Source organism: Patiria miniata, unplaced genomic scaffold (assembly GCF_015706575.1).
Source record: "Patiria miniata isolate m_02_andy unplaced genomic scaffold, ASM1570657v1 HiC_scaffold_20, whole genome shotgun sequence".
NCBI lineage: Eukaryota > Metazoa > Echinodermata > Asteroidea > Valvatida > Asterinidae > Patiria > Patiria miniata.
The window spans coordinates 34,069,255-34,092,356 of NW_024037059.1; the positions used below are offsets into that span (position 1 = coordinate 34,069,255).

Below are 23,102 nucleotides of genomic sequence, written 5' to 3' on the forward strand. Positions count from 1 at the left end.
AAGTATAAGCATGACTGGACGCGTACGGGATTGGAACCTACTACCTCCGAATTACCGGCGCACACTCCACCTGAGCTATCCCGCCTGTGTGTTGGCAGTCTCCCAATTTGACACCCTATGTTCGTATTAGGTTGATGCACTAGAACGTAAGGGGACTGAGGGAAGTTAACTCATGTTCCTTGCTCTATGGTTGATGTAAACCTCCTTATCAATCAATCTAGTTTTATTTCATAACTTCATAATGAAAACATATAAAGTACGTAACTTAATAGATAAACAAAACAAAAAGTAAATGACAAAGATAAGTAACAAAGATAAATGAAAAGCAGAGAAGTTATAAGGAAGTTGTAAGAAGTCCAAGGACTTATGAAACACTCCCTTTTAAACCCCCTACCACCCACCCCCACCCCCCGAGAGAAAATCCCAAGTGTTCCCTTTACGCCCAACTACCACACCCCAACCTAAGATGTTCCATTAACTTAATAAAGACAAGAGTGTATGTATAAAACAATGTACAATGTAAACACTGTGAGAGTGTTAAAAGGAGTAATAATCAAAATAAACAAAATCAATTTCCTTGCAAGTAGTTTCTATACAATGTTTTGAAAACAGTTAAAGACTTCGCTTCAGAAATGAAAGATGGCAATCCGTTCCAGAGTTTGCAGCCTTGATAGCGAATGCTGTGTTGGAGAGCTGTGGTTTTACATTTAACTTGAGTGTATTTATGTTTCGAGGACCGAGTATTATATGTGTGGTCGCGAATGTGTCATGCAGCCAGAGATCCAAAGTGACGATGCTAGCATTTCTGCAAAACCTGCAAATTTAATAAGCAATAGCGGAAAAAAGCGAATGTAAAACTCAACATCGTGGCACTGCCCCTTGCACGGCCCGAAGCAACGCCACTTTTTCAACGAGTAACAATACAAAGTTATGTGGCTGAGAATGAAGGTTGTCACGGCGTCCGCGAGACAATGCCCCTCTTTAGACTGACACGGATGTTTAACGCTTTACGAGGCACTAGTGCAGCGCATGACTCAACATTTCCACTTGCCGAGTAACTGTGTGGCATAACAGAACCTGGCGCCTGGATCGGCCGGCGTTCGGGTAAGATATATCATATAGCTGATTTTTGCTCAAACAAGTTCCAAGTTCTTTTCTCATTGAGTATTCAAGGTGTACTATAAACGACACGTGATTGTCACGCGCTTCTTGCATAATGTTGTACATTGATTATCGCTCGGTGCTTTCGATTACTTCCTCATGCTTCCCGTACTTTCGTCTGGGTTATAGATGCACATGCGCAATCGAGCCATAGCAACCGGACCGCGTCAAGAGGTCATGTGGATCATATAGGCCATCAGCCTCGGTCCAAAATTTTGGCCACCGGTATCAAATGAGGGGAATAATCGTTATAGCGACTTTTGGCAAGGTTTACACCTCCAGAGTTGGAAAATATCTGATAGCTTTGCAACAGTGGCAGCTTTTTGGGTGTTATCACCCTTTTTTCCCAAAATGTCCATCAAAATGCTTGTTACCACTCTAGGGGCGGTATACCTTGCGCATGCTCATTATAATCATTTATGCCCTGATTTGATACTGACCAAACCCCCAGGCTAATGGCCTAATATATTTTTTAATTAACCAACAGATCGGGTTCCAGCACTGAAGATTGTGTGCCTTATGTGACATCACAGCAACAGCGCCTTTCAGTTGTCAGAAAAAGCATGGAATTTTTTTAAAGTTTAAAAAGTGGACTTTACGAAAATGCTAACCAAAAAGGGACGTTTTTTTTTTTTCATATAGTTTTATATTTCAGGGGAATGTATATTTGCGCAAAAACAACTAAAATGGCGTCTCTTTCGAGCGGGTTGCAGACCCCAAAGTATACATACAAGGACTGGGTGGTGCAAAAAGAACGAAACCCATTTTTGACAGCAATTTTCACCTACTTGTCGAGCATAATTCAATTTAATGGTATTAAACTATTGATCTTAAACATAAGTGACGAAAAAAATAATTGCATACGCATATTGTGTCTCTGAGATATGGTAGTTAAACAAAATGTCATGTGCCAAACCTGCTTGTCCAAGGACGGCTTTATTCCGTCCGCTTGACTGAGAGCTCCGGAGCTGGATTTGAAGTGACTTGTGATATTCTTGCGATGTTTTTGAAGATTTTTTTCACCACGTATGGTCGAGGAGCTATACTTCACCAGATTATAATTTAAAAAAAAACAGTTCAAATAAGTTAAGTAAGTAGGTTAAAATCCCAGTCTAAAGTGGGTTTCCTTCTTTTTGCACCATCCTGTATTGAAAATTCGTTCGGAGACAAAACAAATCGAATTCGTTGAAGAACACGAGCTGTATACTTACAACACGTATGTGATTTACAGAGTCTCTGCAAGAGGCGGCGCAAAGATTGAGGGGGAGGGGGAGGGGGGCTACTATATAAGTGTTGTCCCAAAGGAGAACTTATCAGTGTTTTCTTCGGTATTTAAAAAAAAATTGGATGGGTTTTTAATCTGTTTCCTAGTTGTCCTGTTAGATAAATCCATTCCACGGGCCCCAAAAGATTCACATCCCTTCCATTTCACAAGATCCTTTCCCCTTAAGCGATTTTACCCATGGATTTCAAACTCCGAAAAATCAAGCAACACGCGCGCCTGAACGGTTGCACGTCACCGATGTCGGTGGACTCGATCGAGTGGAGTCTAACTGCTCATTCAATGCCCTTCTAGTTCTATTGATGAAACCGGGAATACTTCACCACACACCATGACTTACAGTCACTGCCTGTGTGCAGAGCGCGCGTAGTGAAAGTGAAAACCAATCATTGAATGGTGAGTTACGTAAGGCTGTTGTGGATTTGTTGACAGTTGTCTAGCCGTACTGTAACTTGGTAGTCGTGAATATACATGTAGAAGACTACATTAACATCAACATACCGCGCGAATCTGTACTCGTGGTGCCGGTGCTTTCCAGGGGACTGACAGAGCGCGACATGGCTCAACAAGTGCCGCCCCTGAAATAACTACACGTGCATGTACATCAAGGTAAGTACAGGCAATTTCCACAACTGTATAGTTCCGTCCACGTGTACATGTACATGTACACGTACACGTACATGGAGGTACCATGGAGGAATGGAGGTACAAGGACGTATAAAGCGTCGTTTGTGGTGGAAGTTTATATAGGAAAATGATTTGCCGGGTCAAGTGCGGACCCTAGACTCTATACAGCAAGGAATGTGCAACCACTGCTCACGACTCTCAGTGCGTAACTGTGAAATAAGAATCCAACATTCACGATTGAGAGTGGTCGGAAATCGACAATCTTGCCGTAACTCACTGAAGGATCGACCTCCGCGGGGGGTGGGGGGGGGGTAGTTACGCCACTGACCACAGTTTCATTTCATTGCATGATGGCCATGCACCTATATATATGCATAATAATTAGTAATCTTCAGCTTTATAGCCCATATAGTGGACCCGAGTGGACTTGCCACATATTGATCACAGCAAAGATTGGGGACTGAAATCTCAAGTTTCATTGGTGTTCAATGCAGGAAAATACGGTTTGGAACATAAACGACAATTTTTACAAAAATGCCACGTGGAACTATGAAATTACGACTTATTTGATCGGCACATGGTGTGCACGATGTAATTTCTAGCGGTTCTTCAACCATAGGCCTATTAGGCCTACATCATTGAAGTTTGCAAATTGCGCAAACCAGCAACTATCTATAGAATGTATAGTTCTTCGTTCTCATTTGTCGATTGTGAAGTGCATCGTTATTGATTGTGATCCATACTTCGATTATAAACCAAGTTTCCAAGGGCGGCATTCGCAATTCACGGAATGGTTGCATTCTTTCTGAGTGGACGAATTGCAAGATCAATATATTTACCGAATATATAAATCCGTATCGGTTTGCATCAAGACTTCGTCACTTTCTATGGTTAGCGGCACATTTCTAAAGTGATGATTTTTGGGGGGTCGTGTCACATTTCACACCCAGATTAAATGATAACAAAAAATGGATTGCTAATTTCTCTACCTAAATCACGAATTTTCTTGTGAGCATTCTCTTGGAAATAATCAGCCCACTTTTTCCAATGTCTGAATTAGGAGATTCCGCTCTTAACTTCCGTCGATCAGTATTGGCGTATATTAGTATTTGCGTGTAGTACTTTTGGAAGACGACATAGAGTACATGAGTGACTGAAATAATGTTCATTCAAAAATATCATTCTCCCTTATAGGCCCTAACCATGCGATTCATTTGTCACGAGTGCCAATTATTAAGCGTTTGTAGTTGTCAACTACAAATACGGAAGATTTGATGTCTGAATTCAGTAGAGGCAGAACTTGCTCGACAATGAATCACAACAGAACTACTTTTGAACTGTCACTTTTTTGCCACCTTTTTTGGAGAAAGTTTGTTGCCCTTACGTGACTCTGCACAGACTGCGAAGTTGTAGCCCACAGTCTAAACGACACACACGACTCAGTGATTTACCGTACCGTGACGGGCTGGTACCGGGTACGAACGTCCACCGCCTGGGCCCTATTCGTTCCCACGCTCCTCACACAACAACAAAAAACCCTGCCATTGACCTTTCTTTTCATACCACTGTACCCCATGCCAGACCGAGACTTCACGTTTACAGAAAAAGAAACAGAATTGGGCAAAGTTCATCCTTATTCTTTGTCCACAACATGCATAAGTATTCCACGAGCCAACTCTGAGATCTCAAATTGAGATTTTCGAATATAGAGTTCTCTTTTCGTAAACTTTTTGCACCTGAGAGTAAAGCAAAAAAGGGAGTTGGAAAAAAGTAAGGCATAAGTCTAAAACTGGAACTTGTCTATTTTTAAATGATGGACCTTTCAGAAGTCTGGTTTCGGTTAATAATGATAACAAGTACAGACTTGGTATCACATTTTCCTTCTGACGCACTTTCTTTGTCCACAGTACCGAAGAAGTAATGGACTTTTTCACTTGCAAATTTTGTTTGCCTCTTTTTTTCTTTTCAGATATACGTGACTGAGAGTCACAAATTTAAGGAAATCATGGCCTGTAAAATTACATACGCAAAACCTGATTTAGGATACAGAACCTGCTTTGCGGATGCAGTATAACTGTGACCTGTCATGTTACGAACATATAAAGAGGCTGAAGTTTGTGCATCTATAATTATTTTGGACCCAAAGATGAGAGGAAGTAAACGTTTACAAACGGCCGTAATCCTATCGAAAGATGCCATGTTAAACCCCCGATATGAAACCGAAGTTGAAAGGAGACACCTGCACCAGGGGCCAATTTCATAGAGCTGCATGCTTAAGCACAACAAAACCTTGCTCAATATAATCAGGTTACCGGCAAAAACTCCATGCGATGTACATTGCTTGTGACTAGTATTTAACTGTTGTTTACTTGGCATAACAATCGCATGTAGTTTTGGCCGGTACGTATCCTGGTATTACTAAGCAAGTTTGTGTGTGCTAACCCACACTTTGTGCTTAAGCAGCTCTATGAAATTGGCCCCAGCTGATGTCTGCCTTTGTGATCTGGTGACTTGGAGAAGGATGAACCTTACCCTGCCCTGTAGCGTAACCCTACCCACCTAACACGCCAATGGTTTACTCAATGATCTAAGGTTACGGCAAAACCCTCTTCTGAAGAGTAACTTTCCAGGACTGGGCATGCGCCTACTGCTTTTTGAATTTGCTAGACAATAATTTGGAGAAAAGCCCAAACAAAACATCATTTAACTATTATCGACAACCAATCGCCCTCCCTTTCCCGAGAAAGATAATCGGTTATTAAATACGCGCTTAAATGTTTTAACCTAAAAATGGGACTGGTCATTCACCTTGGTCCCCCCCCTCCGATTTCACTGCTGCGCATAATTTGTTTTCGTGCCGCACTTTCTCTCTTTGTCAGAAAATGTCGTCGTAATTTTTGACTCCGATGTCGCGAACTGTTCAATTTTCCAACGTTGTGTGGGGTAAAATATTAACTTGTTTTCACTGCCCGTTTCTAATATTTCTTCGAAAACCAAAATGCCTATATCAATCAATGCAACTGTACAATAATGCATTGAAATCTTTACGAACAAACCTCTTTCTTAAAGTCCCTGATTAAAACAACCGGATTTTAAAGGGAATGTACAACATTTGCTTTTGCTGTAACTTTCAGTAATTAAATGGATTTGGAGGAATAGTATGTTATAGCATATATTGTTACACTGACTTGTTTCACGTTTTGGGTTCATAGATGCTGGAAAAACCAAGAAAACCAATCATGTTCTTGAAGTCTGCTTCCCTGACCCCACTTAAGATGAAACGGAGCAATTTATAGATGTTGGGGATTATTAGGTCAGAGAATCAGTCTAGCTGGCTTGTACCCCTTCACAGTCGTGTAATCAATTGCAAAGAAAATGCGGAATAACTAAATATGAAAAACTAGCGGCAGTCTTTGAAAAAAAGCCAGTTTTCTCCAACGCTGGTCGGCCGACCAGCATTGGAAATAAATACACGAATACCGCTTTACTTAAAAATGTCAGCACACCAGGAGCCATGATTTTACAGGATGCTTTAGACTGTCATTCGCTAACAGTCCAGTAAAGAATTTCGTGATAATTTGATCTTTCTTTTTTTTGATGTTTGCAAATGTTGTATCTTCCCTTTAAAAACGGAAAGTGTAAAATCGTATGTCGCAGACAATCGCACGAGCGATGTGTCTTTTGCGCGGAATCCGTTCTTTTGTCTGCGTTAATCGAGAATCGTGGGCTTGACACAACATTACACTGTACTAGGGGGCGGTCTTCAGGATAAAGATGAATATCAATATGACACTCGCTCTTACATTTTTAAAGCTTTTGTTCTTTGTTTCTCCATTTTTTCAGTGCTATTGAATATACATTTTAGTTGTTGGGACGTTCGGAAATTCCTCAAAATCCGCCTCTCTTTTTCTCATGACAAAAAAGTGGGGAATGATTCAATAGCCCATCCACCCCGGCAAAAAGTGGTGGGGGGGGGTATGGAGTATAGGGTATATATCGTGCTGGGTATATATTCCTCGGTTATAACACAGTTGTGAAAAAATGGCCCAGAGAACAAAAGATCATGTGAAATAGAAACTAACACACCCAGATTGTGAAATTATCATCATCGTATTATCCCTCTTAGGGCGCGATCAACAAATACTATGGAAAAAAGTATTCATGGTCACGGAGCCTTCTTTGTGTTCCGCGCGGATATCCGTCCATGCTGTCCATTCCCTGGGAGGACTGAGTCACTTTATGCTATTATTGACGCAATACATGTACATTATTATGTTTGCGGAGTGATATTTGCCCAGTGCTAGTGCTGCTTGCACTTCTTCAGTGGTATATAATATTATTATTGTTCGATTCCAAACTTGGGGAGGTATATTGTGATTCAAATGAGCTGCTATACGTCATATATTTGGATGGCACATTTTGTATTTCTATACCATTGTGCGTGTAGCGGTACAGGCAGACGTTTAGGTATAATCTGCACGTAGGCCTACATGGAGTTTCTTTAACAATACCTTGCGGCTGTTCAGAACTTTTTTCATTCCGCCGACAATGGTGATTTCACTGTTAGCGTGTGCGCTTTTACCCCAGCCAGCTTTGCATTTCTTTTCCTGAGGCCTTGGCAGAAACTGTCCGTATCTAGCCTGAGATAGACGCAGTCCGGTTGCACAGTCAAAATACCTGTGAGTGAATTTATTTGAATTGCATCAAACTGATGTGAGGTGTGTATTTCGGTCGTCCACTCGTTTTACGAAAGTTCGCGAAAAGCACTGCAGGTATCAATTACACCCACTTCCAGTCTATGATAGGCGCGAACTTTGTAGTCGCGCTGTTCTGACCATAGACCTGCAGAAATCCAACAAGATCAGCCAATATTTTGTCGGGATTTGCCAGACAAAAAGAGACTTTTTTGTTGGAATCCAACTGAAAACTTTGCAGGTGTTAAATTCTGTTGCATCGTTTCAGACTGCACGGTCCGCCGCTGTTGGATTCTTGATCGATTAAGGTTTCTCACATTTTGTTGTCGGTTTATGACGGATTCGGCAGGTTGCAAACTTTGCCATTGGTGGATTCAGCAGGCTGCATATTCTGTGTTTGATGGATTCTGTTAGATTTTGAAGGTTGTCTTTGAAATCTGTACAGATAGCGAAGTGTTTTCCAGTGTTCGAGTTCTCTGTAACTAATAAAATGGCAATGTCAAAGTTGCCTCGTGTTGGGTTTAGTGGAATTCAATTTTGGCATCGTTGCTTCAATCAGCTTGAAATCACTATTTTGTTTACATTCACGATAAATTTAAGATTTAGCGTGAGACGTCAAATTTTCATTTTATTTTCTTGCAACATTTTAGCTTCGTCTGTTCCTACTTAAAGTCACATTACTGTAGGACCAATTGGAGCCAAGTCATAGCGTGACAGACAGGTGGTCACACCAGTGGACAAACACCATGGGGCTTCTGGGGCAGTTTTGGTTGCTTATGCTCAAGAATCTTAAGCTGAGATTACGAGCACCGGTAAGTACATTTTTATTTACTTATTTATGTATTTATTTATACCTTTATTTATTCAGGGTAAACCCAAACAGCAAAAAGCTGGATTTCATTAGGGCCCTGCATTAAAGCAGTAAAATAAACTAGTATAGGTTTTCCCGGCTAATTTAACACTTGTATCACACGAATTCCCTATATCGATACTTTAATTTCGTCCCCGAACATCGCCAAGCTCAATTCTCAATTTGAATTTCAAAAAGCCACCACTAGATTTCATTTAAGGTGCAGTATTATTCAAATTGTTAGCATTCCGATTCATCCAAAATCTTTGAAATTCGTCTCGGGAAGCAATCGGTGTTGAATTGAAGAAGCAAATTCGTTTTTTTGTCATTCGTTTTAATGTTTTTGTCGTTACATTTCGTCTCTGGTGACATAAAACGTTACGATTCAAAATGTGCCAAATCTTTGGACTTGTTTGCGCATTAATTAAATTTTAATTTTTAACAAATATTTCCTTGTAAATGAAAGTATAGCTGTAAGTTTTGAGTTGTCTTTGAAAATTAACATTAAAATCAGAAATTAAACTTTCACAATATGCTCTTTGCTTAGCATATTGAAATTAAGCATTAAGATCAAACACCTTCGTAATGTTGCTCTTTGATATATGTATATGAATAAAACAACAGAAATAAGGTATGTCTATCAAAGAACAACATTAAGAAGGTCTTTGAACTTAATGCTTAATGTCCATGTCATTAGTGCATATTGTGAAATGTCAATTCCTGACTCTTATGTTAATTGTGAAACACAGAAATAAAAATTCATACCTTGCAGCTAACTACTTTTATGTATACATATAAGGAAATATATGTTGAATTATCATTGGTTTAATACGCATAATTCTTCAAATAAGTCTAAAGATAGGGCGCATTTTCTAATCGTATACGATTTAAGTAACCAGGGACGAAATGTAGGCTAATGACAACAACATGAAACGAATGACAAAAAACGAATTTGCTTTGTCAATTCAACGCCGATTGCTTCACGAGACGAATTTCAAAGATTTTGGGCGAATCGGAATGCTAACAATTTGAATTATACTGAACCTTAAATGAAATCTAGTGGTGGCTTTTTGAAATTCAAATTGAGAATTGAGCTTGGCGATGTTCGGGGACGAAATAAAAGTATCGATATAGGGAATTCGTGTGATACAAGTGTTAAAATAACCGGGAAAACCTATAATAGGCCTATGAATTTTACAAAATCGAATGCTTAGAAATGAAAAGGAAGGACAAAACAATGAACTGATATGCACTTAACACAAATAAAAAGCTAAATCTAAGAAAAGTTCAAAGAAAACCATACAAATTTAAGTACATCTTGGTGAGAGCTAAAAAAAAAGGGGGTGGGGATCACACATTAACTACTTTAGCCTAATCTAAACCTAACATAATGTCTTTTCAATGTTTTGGGAGGGCCGCTTTTTTAAATTGTCTCAAATCTGTTGATTTTAATTCCCGATCTAAGTACATGTACATCCTCAGGATTGTGTGGAAATTGTGTAATCATTACAAAAAATAATAGTAACTTCACTAAATATTAGTGACGTCAGTTTCATCCAATATATTTTAAAAGAGAAAAAAATCCATATCTCGATGTATTTTTTATTACCCAGTTGTTTGTGATTTGCGTTTCATGCCAACAGCCGAAATACAATTTAGAAAACACCATTCACGGATATGTACACTGTGTTTATCTTGAATGACACCGTGTTAAGCCCACCTCCTACAGTGTCAAAACGTGGCTCGATGGGTTTTATTATGAGCCTATAAATTTCAGACATGTTATACTGCAACTGAATAGAAAAACACTTGTTAGGTTCTCTCTCCCGTGCTATTTTCGAGCTTCACCACGAAAAATAGAGTTTTAAATACAGTGTATACAGGGTGAGTCAAAAAAAGCGAAACCCAAATGTCTCGACCATTGTTTTAGTGAAGTTCGGCATGTAGCATTTTCAAAATCTAGAATATGAAAGCCCACTTCATGAGCTTTCTTTTAGTACAAGAATCACTTAAATCGTTCATGTACTTTTCAAGTTACGGAATTATAAACACAACCACCGTTTAAAAGTTTATAAACACAACCACCGTTTAAAAGTTCTGTCCACGGATCACAGGAAGGTGGGCGTTCTTTCAAAAACAAAAACGAAAACAAATCACATGGATGTGTGTGAATTGTTTTCGTTTTGCTGATAGAACGCACACCTTTTTTTGTGATTCGTGTTTAAAATTCCGTAACTTGAAAAGTACATGAGTGATTTGAATGATTCTTTTACTAAAAGAAAGCGTATGAATGAGCCTTTTTTCCTAGATTTTTAAAGTGCTACATGCAGAACTTCACTAAAACAATAGTCCCGACATTTGCGTTTCGCTTTTTTTGACTTACCCTGTAAATGTTTTGTTATGTTTTTAGCAATAAAAAATGAGACATCGAGTGAAAAATAGTACCCCACGTTAACTTAATATTTATTGTACACATTTCGACTTAATTTTAGACGCATGTGCCTTATTGGCGCAAAAGCAGCCCCAAAAAGAGAGGATGGAACCGTCAAAAATAGGGGAAAAAGTTGTCATTCCGTTTAAATAAAACACACAAATGGAAACTCGTTTGGTGAAAAAAAACCGAATATGTTTAAGAGCCCATCAGGTTCAGCGACTCTAGCTTAGTAACTGATTCTGTTTTCGTTTCGTTTCTTGTTTCTTTCTTTCCTTTTTGTTTTTCAAAGAAACCACAAATAGGAAAACTGACTAAATACCTTTTGATTTGACTCATCGCATATGAAAAAGTTCAAACATATCGGTATTCCTTATTAAACGAAGCTGAGTTGGTTTGTATTAACACGAACAGAAAATGTTTAAGGTACGCGGAAATCACTTTTCTTTATATAAGATTTGAGGCTTTGCATGGTGGGGTATCGGTATCGTTTCGGTTTGCGGTAACACCATGTGGTAATAACTACTGCTTAGAAGACCAAAGACAAGTTCTTTTAGAACTTACAGCAGGACTGTTCTAAACAGAACAAAAAACTACTTAGCAAAGTTGATAATAAGCAGGACAAGTTCTTCTCAGAACTAATATCTTCTAAGCAGTAGTTATTACCACATGGTGTTACCGCAAACCGAAACGACACTTTTCTTTAGTTAACTATTTGCTAGGATGTAGCCTCAATCCTGCAAAATCCTCCAATTGGCATCATAGAAAAATAGCATATATGGCCTAGCCTCAATTCTGCAAATTCCTCCATTATTTCTTGAATATGGCACGTGGAGGGGTAGACCACTGCCTTAATGCTGCAAAATCCTGCGGCAGTGACTGTCAATATGTTGAGGCTTGGCCAGTGACATCCTGGAGCAGTACGAAGGATTTCTAGCATAATCCAGGCCTATATTTATGCATGGCTGAGCAAAACAACACAAGGTCCGGCAAAGACCTTGACAAAGTGCATCCTGCGAAATCAGTAACGCACATGCCATGTAACCTCAATCCTCCAAAGTCCTCCACTTCGGCAAAGAGGATTTTGAAGGATTCGGGGCAGTTAGGGTTATTAATGATTTCTGCAAACGACACAGGAGTACAAAGGCGTCAGTTTCGTTGCAAGATTTAATACACAATATTGCCCATAGGCCTAATATATACAGCGTGTGTCAATAAAAACGCAGGATTCAAAGCGATTTTTTTTCTGAGAAAATTATGCTACTGGTGTGCCTAATTTGATAAGGATGTGATTGTCCATAATTTAATCTTTGAAAAGATTTTTGTTTGGTGGAATTTGGACTTTTGGTTCAAAAGTTATGACAAGTTTTGTGAAGCCCTTCTGAAGCGGGTTGGTCTGATTCAATGACCTTAACACAACGACCAGTTATGTACAATGCAGGTATGCATTGAAGACAATTAAACCAGAACAAAACGTTCTTTGAAACAACTGATGATAAGCATCACTTAAATTTAATAACTGGACTATCATTGTTTCGAAGCATCATGAATTATTGACTAATAACATTGATTGTGGACTAAAGGATTATGTAAGCCTAATCCTGCCACACATGTCCTTCTTCGTGATCCACAAATACTTTCACCTGTACTGAATTCAAACCTTTCATTAGGTATGTGTGATTTCACAAATCAGACCAGCTTGGAATTTATAACCCTTCTTCAATGTACTCTATCTCTGGACAGGATTGTCCAAATGAGATGGGAATAAAAAGCATAGTGAAGAGAAGGAAAGGTACTTTGAAAAGAGGGTTAAGATTATGATGAATAGGGGTGGTGTATATTCTTAATATTTTTGTTTCTAATCCTGCGTTTTTATTGACACACGCTGTAGTTTCAAACAAGTTTCGAAAAGAACCTTTGTCATTACATGACGTGCAAAACAAGCTCAATACGTGGCGGTTAAAAAGAAAAGAAATCCACTTTTGACAGCAGTTTTTCACCTACTTAGTTAACATATTTCAATTGTTTCTTCACTTGGTATTACAGTATAACCCTTTAATCATATACATGTGTGGTGAAAAATGCTTAGTAAAAACGCAAGAATAGTGATAGTTTGCTAATTTGAATAGCAGTCCCCGAAATCAGTCTCATTTCCACGTTTTACAAATTGAACGTTTAGTGCACAAAAGTTAGAAACCTTTGCCAACAAAATGTTTGGACTAGGACATTTTTATTGAGGCTGTCTGATTATTCATGTCAGTGGTAAGATTATCTACCCCATGGGCGTCAATCGGCGGAGGACGGGGGGACAAGTCGTCCCCCACACTTTATATGGTGGAGGGTTGTCATGTCGTTTGTCCCCCCACTGGTTAAATTGGCGAAATTGCCTCAGATCGCACCACGGGGTGTCGGGGCCCTCTTTTTTTATAAGCGGGCCCCGAACCCCACGCCGTTAGGTCTTCGCGCTTAGCGCTCACATTATTAGTTCTGATCAAGGTATGTCTCCCCCCCCAAAAAAAAAACTTTGAAAAGCGATTGACGCCCTTGATCTACCCAAGGAGCTGTAGGCTTGAGTTCATTGTTGCCTAAAATTACATAACAATCAAGTGTCATGGTTGTTACCCTTTCAAAAAAGAAGTAGAACTAACAATCCTTGTTTGAAGTGTGTTAATGTTTTGGCTTCAAATCAAGCTCTGGTAGCTCAGCTCAGTCAAGGGGATGGAATGTATACCTCCGTGGACAAACAGGTTTCGCACATGAAATGTTCAAACTACCGTAGATCAGAGACAAAATATGCATTTGCAACGATTTTTTCGTCACTTATGCTTAAAAGCCAGTACTGTAATAACTACTAATCAAAAGGTTAAACCAACTTTTAAAAATCGGTGAAAATTGCTGTCTCAAGTGGATTTCCTTAATTTTGAACTACCGTGTATGTGCAGATTTTTTTTGTATTGACCTTCCCACGAGGAAGTGACTGCTCTCCAACGAAAACAAAAGAACTCTATAACTAGGCGTAACAAACAATTATATTCATTTTTCCCTGTTTCATTTAGGAAAAAAATCTTCACATTAAATAAATAAAGACCCAAAGTTATAGATAAAATCCTTGTTGAGACATCAGAGTACAAGGTTCATTTCCTGAGTTGTGCATGACTGCTGATTTTTTTCTTGTATTTCAACCAAAACTTTCCCGGTTCAGATTTGTTCTCTTTTAAATGTAATGTTCTCTATATTCGAGGAAGTCATTTATTTGTCCAACAGTTCTAAAAATCAAAGCAGGCGGGTTTGTTGGAAATACCTTTTCTTTCAATCGGTCTAAGTGCATAATCATAATGAAAACTATTCTTATTGACTCGTAACATTATTTGTTATCTATTTCCCAGGCATTGACTTTGACTCAGCTGTTATGGCCAGCGCTTCTGTTCATCGTCATCGCACTGGTTCGTACGCGATTTCAGCCGGAAAGCAAGCCAAATTGTAAGTTGTTTCGTTTGATATTTTCAGACGGTAGTATCAAACCAGTCCTAGGGGGCTGGCCATTTCATTATTAGACTGCAAGCAGTAAGAACTGGAAAGAAACCATAACTTCAGAGCAACTATTTTGCGCAACAGATCTTTTGTGCGGAAAAGTTAGCACGTCGATATATACGCCGTGAAATATACTTAAAGGGCCATGCAATGTGATTTATTACAATGCAATCCTTGAAAATGCACCTTTGTGTCCCATTAATTCCTATTTTCAAATATCGTTTTGCCATTTTCAAAGGTATTTTGGTGCCTTTGGGTTTTTTATGCTAATGCGAATTCCCATATTCATGAGCAAAAGTGTGATGTCATTTCAGGCACAAACCTCAATGTTACAGCTATTTCAGCACCAAAAGTTGTCAGAAGTTTTGATATTTCGCTGTGAGTCGTAAATATTTTCTTTTTTTCTGGGTCCACTTTGGCGTGCGTGAACAAAGTCGGGGCGGAATCCAAAATCCTCTTATATTTTCATCGAAGTCGTCAGGGTTTCTGACGAAGAACGTATGCGCGGACTTTCAGTTTTCTCGAAACAGAAGCTATACTGAGCTGGAACGTTAACAATTTTGAGTATTGTTGCTCCTTGAACTGAAAAAAAACCCATGTAAATTGCAATTCATTAATAAACGGTGGCATTTCGTCATGATACGGGAACATGCAATATGAACTGTACTACAATTACTGTTGAAGTTTTCTGCTATATTCTGTTTCTAATTGTGTTAACCTGTTAAACGTACTTTGCCTCTAAAGTTTCGTTGTGTAAAGGGTAAAGAACACGGCTATGTAGTTTCTGTTGCATTTTAAAATACATGAAAATGAGTAGAAGTGAAGCATGTTGTGTATAACATATGATCGATTGTCTTCGTTGCAAATTATAAGATTTTTAACTTGAAAAAGCGAAAGGTTGTTCAACTTTTTTTAGTTTTGGGAAAACATTTTATTAGAATTAGAAACAAATTTATGAGTGAATAACCGCATTGTTTCAGAATACCTGAGTTTGGAATTGTCAGAACGTTCTTAACTTTGTATATGATTTATTTATGTAAAGTGAGCTCGTCGGGTGTGTCCGGCCTATTTCAATTAATTCGGAGAATATGGACTTTTCGGCAACGTCAAGAATGCAATGCATCCGAGCTATTTAGAAAATGAAAACTGAGTCATTTCTTGTTTCAAAGACTATCTTTTGTGGTGTAAGTACGCCGGCTGTTTAAACAGTACAGGGTGAGTCAAAAAAGAGCTACAGGCAAAACTGCATTCAAAAATTTGTCCTGCCATTTGGGTTTCGGTTTTTTTTATACTCACCCTGAGTTGTGGATTTTGCGATTTTGCTGGCTACCGAACATTTCTTTACATGTTTAGTCATCCAACTGTTCAACACGGACAAACTAACGCTAAGATTAGTCACTGATTTTACCAAACACGCCCAAATATCCGGGTAGTTTAATGAATACTTGGTGTCTTTCAATTTTCGGAGAATCCTACCGTTTTGAATAACGTTAGACAGTATATGCGCATGCGTCCGGTTGGTTTAACACCGCCCTTGATTTCGCTTTCATCCAGGTTCTCGTGACTATGCGTCGAGCCTCGGTCCCCCCCACACCCCCCCCCCGTTTCTTTTTAAGATTGCATTTCAGGGTTTTATTTTACTGAATGCGCACGGTCTGTTGGCCACAATGATTATGTACCACGGCCCATTTCTGTCGAATAAAGGTTTTCTCCTCAATCATGCTTCAATTGACCATTGACGTCATCGAATGCTCAGCTGCACGTGCTATAGGTTAACGCACCGTTGACGCAAAGTGACTACAATGGCCCAGAGAGATTCAACCAATATCACAATACAGAACTGCTATTGAATACAGACGGGTAATTCTATACATTTTGGGGTCCAATTTTTCCCCCTATGTCCATTATATCTGACATCTAATATTTGTTCATTCTGACTGCTTAATGCACTCGTGCTCCAAGAATTTACGAAATAACGATATACCCAACAGATAAAACATAATTTGAAGTCATTCTCAAATGTACATTACAAAGTAACAAGGTAACAGGGACATGATCAATTTCACACGTAGGGCCCAACATAATTCGATTTCTCTACTATAACGAAGTTTGAATTCGTATTGACAATTTAGAAAAAAAAACACCCTACTATTTTGAATGTCTTCAACCCTGTGGACATAATATCATTCTGGGGTTTCCCCTCCCACCACTAAATCTGATGTAATGTTGTTCCACATCTCCTACCAAGGTACCTCACTGGAAATACGTCGAAAGAGTTTTCGTGATTGGCTATCCCGGCCAATTGCATACGAAGTCCAGGATGAGTGAGAAAAAAAAACACGAAACCCAAATGTTAGGACTATTGTTTTAGTGAAGTTCTGCATGTGGCACTTTCAAAATATAGGACATAAAAGCCCAATTCATCAGCTTTCTTTTGGTACAAGAATCATTCGAATCACTCATGTACTTTTCAAGTTATGGAATTTTAAACACAACCACCGTTTTAAAGTTCTGTCCACGGATCACACAAAAGGTGTGCGTTCTTTCAGCAAAACGAAAACAATTTACGCACATCCCTATTAAGTGATTTGTTTCCGTTTTGCTGAAAGAACACTTATCGTTTTGTGATCCGTGGACCGAACTTTAAAACGGTGGTTGTGTTTAAAAGTCCGTAGCTTGAGAAATACATGAGTGATTTGAATTATTCTTGTACTAAAAGAAAGCTTATGAATTGAGTTTTCATATCCTAGATTTTGAAAGTGCTACATTTAGAACTTCACTGAAACAATGGTCTCGATATTTGGGTTTCTGGGTTTTTTTACTCACCCTGTATACCCCAAGGACGAACATAAGACACAAAAAATAGGCCTCAATTATTAAAGGGTCACAAATAAATCTGAATTAATCTTGTCAAGTGATTATTGCATATAAATAAACTTCGGCCAAGTTTTTGTTCGAATTCTCATTAAAAACTGAATAACTTTTATATTTCCCGTATAAAAATGGCAATTTAAAAAGAACAAAAGCTATTTTGCGGTGAAAATCAAAAATTTCAAGGGGAGAGAAATGTGGAGAAAGTCGGCAATTGTAAAGTACTATTTTTTCATGTGCAATAATTTAACGTGTTTTATTCCGAAAATGGTGTCCACAGAAGGACGCGATGACATTGTTCAGTACTTATTTGTCAACCTCTTAACTCCCTATAGCATTTTACATACTAGGCAAACAAAGGAGTGTAATTCTAAAATTACATGTCACAGAGGGAAATTGGCAATTACCCTTGAAAAAAAAAACGGGCTTTGCGATTTCATGAGTGCTTTTAATAATTGACCTTGCTCCAAATGACGAAAGAACTGGCTGGAACCACTTACCCTGTGAAATTAATTCGCCTGAAATGGCCGTCGGAAGAAAAATGATGGTGGTGTTTAGTTACGAGAACCATTTTTTTCTCCAGTTTCTCAAAAACTGAACAGTAGTCAGTGAGATAGTTAGTTGTTATGCATCCTTCTAACGATTTTGATCAATTCTGTTGCTTAAAAAAACAACCAAACAACCCCACAAACGAACAAAACTCCCCTTTCACAGAAAGCAAATGATATTGTACGTATACGTTATAACGACACTTTAAAATACACACACAGTACTCATACTGAGGTTGCATTTTTTTTTAAACACCTATTTACAAAATAGTTCTCTGCAAAGCGTCCCTGAACTTTATGCCGATTTCCATTATTTTCAAAGCTTGTATTTTTGTTTCATTGTGCTTTGTCAAACCTGACCTACTTCATGATTGAATTGATTTGAATTGACGTCAGTTCGTTGACTGTGTTATGCACGTATACATGCGCAGGAGACATTTCCTCGTCGTTGACGTCATATCATTTACAGAAAAAAAACAGCTCATATGTGGTGGAAGTAATGAGTCAATTTTTTGGGTACTATTTCGTGAATTCTTTATACAATAGCAAACTGCAAACAACTAATGTGTCAACGGCAATCACTCTCCTCTTTTCGATTTGTTTTTCCACACCAAGACCCTCTCCTGTTCTACGATCTGCGTTTAGTCTTATTCCCAATTTGTTCCTGCCTTCGATTTAGTTCCTTAATTCCTTAAATTCGAGGTTATGAAATAAAGCAGAAACATGCGACTTTTCCCGAAAACTGACGATAGTGTTCAAAAACTAAAAACCAGGTCCTCAAGAAATCAAATTGTGCATAAGTTTTCTTAACACGGGGTATCCTTCTGAAGATTTCTTTAGCAAAGTTGTTGCTTCAAATCAAAAAATGCAGAAAGAGCAAAATAATGGTTTACGGTCGGTCGGTCGGTCGGTTCCCGGAAAAAATTGATCTAAATAAGCCCCCCCCCCCCCCCAAGTTTCCGTAAAAATTGTTTGTAACAATTCGGAAAGATGTTTATGAAAAGTTTGTAAATGGAGGCTAAATATGTACAGTAATGTTACAGCCACTTGGTATTTATCACAAATCGCTATAGATCTAGGTATAAATCTAAAGTATGATGTTCCATTATGTGCCATCGGCGTTGCATTTTTGGGCGTCGCATTTTTAAGCTCTGGCAGGGATCATTTTGTTAGATTTCATGCAAGACTTTCATGCAAGACGGCCAGAGCTTATTGAGCACTCGCACTTGTTTTGTCTTGAACTTGAACTAAATTCTTTTATCCTCGTCGTTAGGTGCCTATGATGCCAAAGCCATGCCCAGCCAAGGTCTTGTGCCGTTCATGCAGTCATTCATGTGCGATCTCGGTACAACGTGCAAAGACCCTGAAAGTATCAGCCCCAACGGCAGTGGGCTACCGGCTTACCACTCTCAGGCGAGGTAAGTAACAAAATCGACTTCCAAAACTAATTTACAACAGCCAACAAAATCCACTTTTCTTCAATCCTGAAAATTGAACTAAGTTTAGCTCAATGTTTAGTATTCCTGTTTCAATACTTTTCAGGGCCTTTTGCGCTTGTGTATCAGCCAATACAAATTATGAATATTCCTGAGCAAAACGTCGATGTCGTGTCAGGCAAAAAGAGAGTTGTCCAATCCTCCTGGAGTCCTGGTACTGCACAACTCCATGAAACAATATAGAATTTAAAACTAACGAAGCTGACTTATTGTTATAGGGGATTGCTGTAGAGTTGTTGAAGTCAACTCTTTCGGAGACTATTACCTAAGCAACGAACCAGGATTGTGCGATCATTTATGTAATTAAAAGTGGGGATTTTTTCCATTCATAAGTAAGTGGGCCAAAATAACATTAGTCAGACTAAAACGGAAAGATAGCCACCTCAACTTTCCAAGCTCACCCATGTATATTGTCTGATTATCATTAGTCTACTTTTGTGGGGTGTTTTCAGTCAATAGTTATTGGCAAGTGTTATCAGTTTCTTTTTCCAAAAGTTAAGAAATTGCTTTCCTGTATTAGTTCTGTCCACGTCTGTAGTCTTCATGACTTTCTCCATTCTGGTACTCAATTTAAGTTTTGTTAAGGGGCTTAATTATTTTGCTGTTATATTTGCACTTATATCGGTGTGCATGACGCATTTTTTTCCTTGTGAATTATTTGCCCGATTCAAGGATTGTCCACGCTATAATAATATTTTTTGGATGAAAGGAAATACTGAAGAAACCTTCCGGCGTGAATGAGCAACTTTGACATTATGACCTTGTACGCGGTAGCCGTCTGGGAACGTTTTGTCGGCCGAAATTGAAAGTGCTGCCTGTACATTTGTGAATACTCTTACTACTGAGACTATTATGTTTTTTCACCGATTTGTTAAAGTGCTGTAGCCTGTATGGGCATGTTGGCTACAGGAAATGAAATGTGTATGTACTATGTGTGCGTGTTTTAATATGACTGGCTCGTATAGTCGTTATAATGGATGGTGCAAGTGGTATAAAAAAATGGCTTTTTTTCGGCTTTTTTGTGATTGTCTATAGCAGTGGCAGACTGGGACCTTGAGTGCTCAAAACGATGCAAAAGGAGATCAGGCCAACTTTACTCACTCTTTAGCCAGCAAATTTCTCCATGGAAACTAATTGGCAAAGAAAAGGTCCTCAGTATTTCACCAACCAAGTTTGAACTTTGAAGACTCAATTCATTTTTTTTAAGGAGACTTTTCTTCAATATTTGGCAGTGGCTTGCACATGAGAGGGAAGTGAAAGGATTTCAAAATACGAGGCTAAAGACTAGACTTGGCATGTCCATCCATGGTCCAGTTGTTTGACAAGACTTACTTCTTCAATCGTTGTCATTAGTCTGGTGCCTGACTATTGAGAAATGTGTAGAAATAGTGACCTAGTACCCGATGATCCCGGCACAGTCAGCTGACAGTTGATTGATGCAGTACTGAAGATTTGTTGGACTGCATGGTTGTTTCAGATGTCACTCTATTTTCTTGTATTGCATGTTTTCAGTATCTTAAGTTTTGGGACTCTCACAGTATTGAGTCCCAAATATTAGGACTCATGATAGCGGCGGGTAACTGTCAGAATTTAGTGCCACTGAAAACGGGGGGGGGGGGGGGGGGGGGGCACATCTGCTTGTAACTGACACCCCCGCCCCCCCCCCCCCTTGTGGGAAGGGATAAGCGTTGTTTGTTTCTCAAATAGTTGTAGGAATGTGTTCTATTGTTTGGAAAAAGTTGAATAATATAAATCTGGAGACAGTGTATCTACTATCACCTTGCCTTTGCGTTTCCTTTAAAGGTATAGTCCATCATTTGTAATTTGTGCATTTTGTTCGTTTGAAGCAACAAAAGAGTTCAAAATCTAATGAAGGATACTGAGCAACTAACCTGATGAAGTTTCAGCTAAGCTTCAGCTGTACATTCCGAGAAAAACAGCATTCTAAGATCTCAATTTCAAATCAAAAGTTGCTGAATCATGTTTTGAATTGTTTTGAATTGCAACTATACGCGACGTCGCGCACTGATCCGACGAATTATAACAACCGCGCGCGCGTGTGCGTCGTTCGAATACTTGTGCGCGCTTCGCTGAATAACAAAACGAACTACTAATTTAAATTTTCCTACGGTGCTTCTTAAGAATCACCGTTGGAAATGCCTTCTTTCGTTGATTACTTTAAAATGACAGCTTCCCAGAAAGAATAATTTCACAGGGAGTTTAGTCCCCTTACTATCTTTCAACCAAGTTAGTTTTTCAACAATAATTACGCCAGTTACTTTTCGGATGGCTGCAAATGATGGACTCTACCTTTAAGAATTTTTTTTACAAGCGCCTGAATTTCAACAGAGGGCGCTGCAAATTAATTTCCTCAACTAGCTAGCTCAGCACGCTGCACGTCTTGCATGCGCTATGCATAAACATTGTCAGAAGATTGGTTCCCGACGTTTGATGTAAAGTTTTACAGGGTTTTTAAATGGACCACAAGGCATTTCAAGGAGTTAAACGGTGTTAGATATGACTTGGTCGGGATTTCAAAATGCAAAAACTGTTAATTGTTGGTTGTATATTATATTCATAGTAGGCATACTTCTAGCCCAGGTTGGACGACGTCTTCATTGCATTCCGTTGCGTGTAACAACGGAGTCCAACCTGGGCTAGCAGTAGCATACTTCTTGTCCGCACAGATTTTGTTCTCGATCTCGCCTTGGGACGGTTGACGTCAACTGCCCGGTAATCCTTACTTTTAGGACCCCTTTCCTATATAAGGTTAAAAGACTCACCAAAACAACTGACTAAATGACGCTCAAAAGTGACATTCTGATATTTCTTGGCACATTTGAACATTTGGCAATGACACCTTCTTGAATATCAGCAGGTTTGATTTTGTAGAAAGAGGGCAGGGTTTTGATTTATGAGGGGACGATGACAAACAGAAAATAGATTTAAAAAGCAAGATGGCGAACTGAAAAAAAAAGGTAGGAAAGTCACTTTTTCTTTGAAAGTGCTTTCAAAATTATAACTAACATGAGTTTGTCTGAAGAAAAAAGACTTCTTTAGCCTGCAAAAGTCACTTTGGTACTGGACAGTCATCTGCAAAAGTCAGTTTTGAACAGAACTCGTACAAAATAGAGGTGTCCTAAAAGTAAGGATTACCAAATGTTCAGACATGTCAGAGTAGGCATACTTCTAAGTTCTAGCCTAGCCCAGGTTGGACGACGTCTTCATTGCATTCCGTTGCGTGTACACAACGGAGTCCAACCTGGGCTAGCATACTTCTTGTCCGCACAGATTTTGTTCTCGATCTCGCCTCGGGATGGTTGAAGTCAACTGCCCTACCGTGCAGTTGAGCCGATCGTGTATTTACGGGCCCAGTTCTAGGCTATGCTAGTGTAAGAGAACAAATTTCACTTTTAATTTATTTGACTTAAAAAACTAGTTGGCGACATTAAGAACATGCCGGTATGTCATACATGTAGATACAGGGCAGGGTTTTTAATTGTTGAGGGGAATTTGGGGGTAAAATGACGATGACAACGACAAAACCCAACATGAAAACAAAGATGGCGATCACCGCGAGGTACCGTTAACCAGGGTCGATTAAAAAATAA

The 23,102-nt window shown here is 38.9% G+C and overlaps 1 protein-coding gene across 8 annotated transcripts in view; it reads left to right on the top strand.

Annotated features, from left to right (window-relative positions):
* Positions 1-1,028: 1,028 nt before the first annotated feature.
* Positions 1,029-23,102, top strand: part of LOC119728778 — a 160,985-nt gene continuing 138,911 nt past the window's right edge. For 3 of the 8 annotated variants that reach the window (XM_038201159.1, XM_038201167.1, XM_038201163.1), the window contains exons 1-4: positions 2,752-3,052; positions 8,415-8,576; positions 14,432-14,525; positions 19,269-19,413. In XM_038201159.1, coding sequence (XP_038057087.1) covers positions 8,511-8,576; positions 14,432-14,525; positions 19,269-19,413 — 305 coding nt within the window. In that variant the 5' untranslated portion in view covers positions 2,752-3,052; positions 8,415-8,510. Of the gene's footprint in view, positions 1,105-2,751; positions 3,053-7,605; positions 7,750-8,414; positions 8,577-14,431; positions 14,526-19,268; positions 19,414-23,102 lie in introns of those variants that run through there. The other 5 variants (XM_038201165.1, XM_038201164.1, XM_038201168.1 and 2 more) reach the window with 3 other exon arrangements.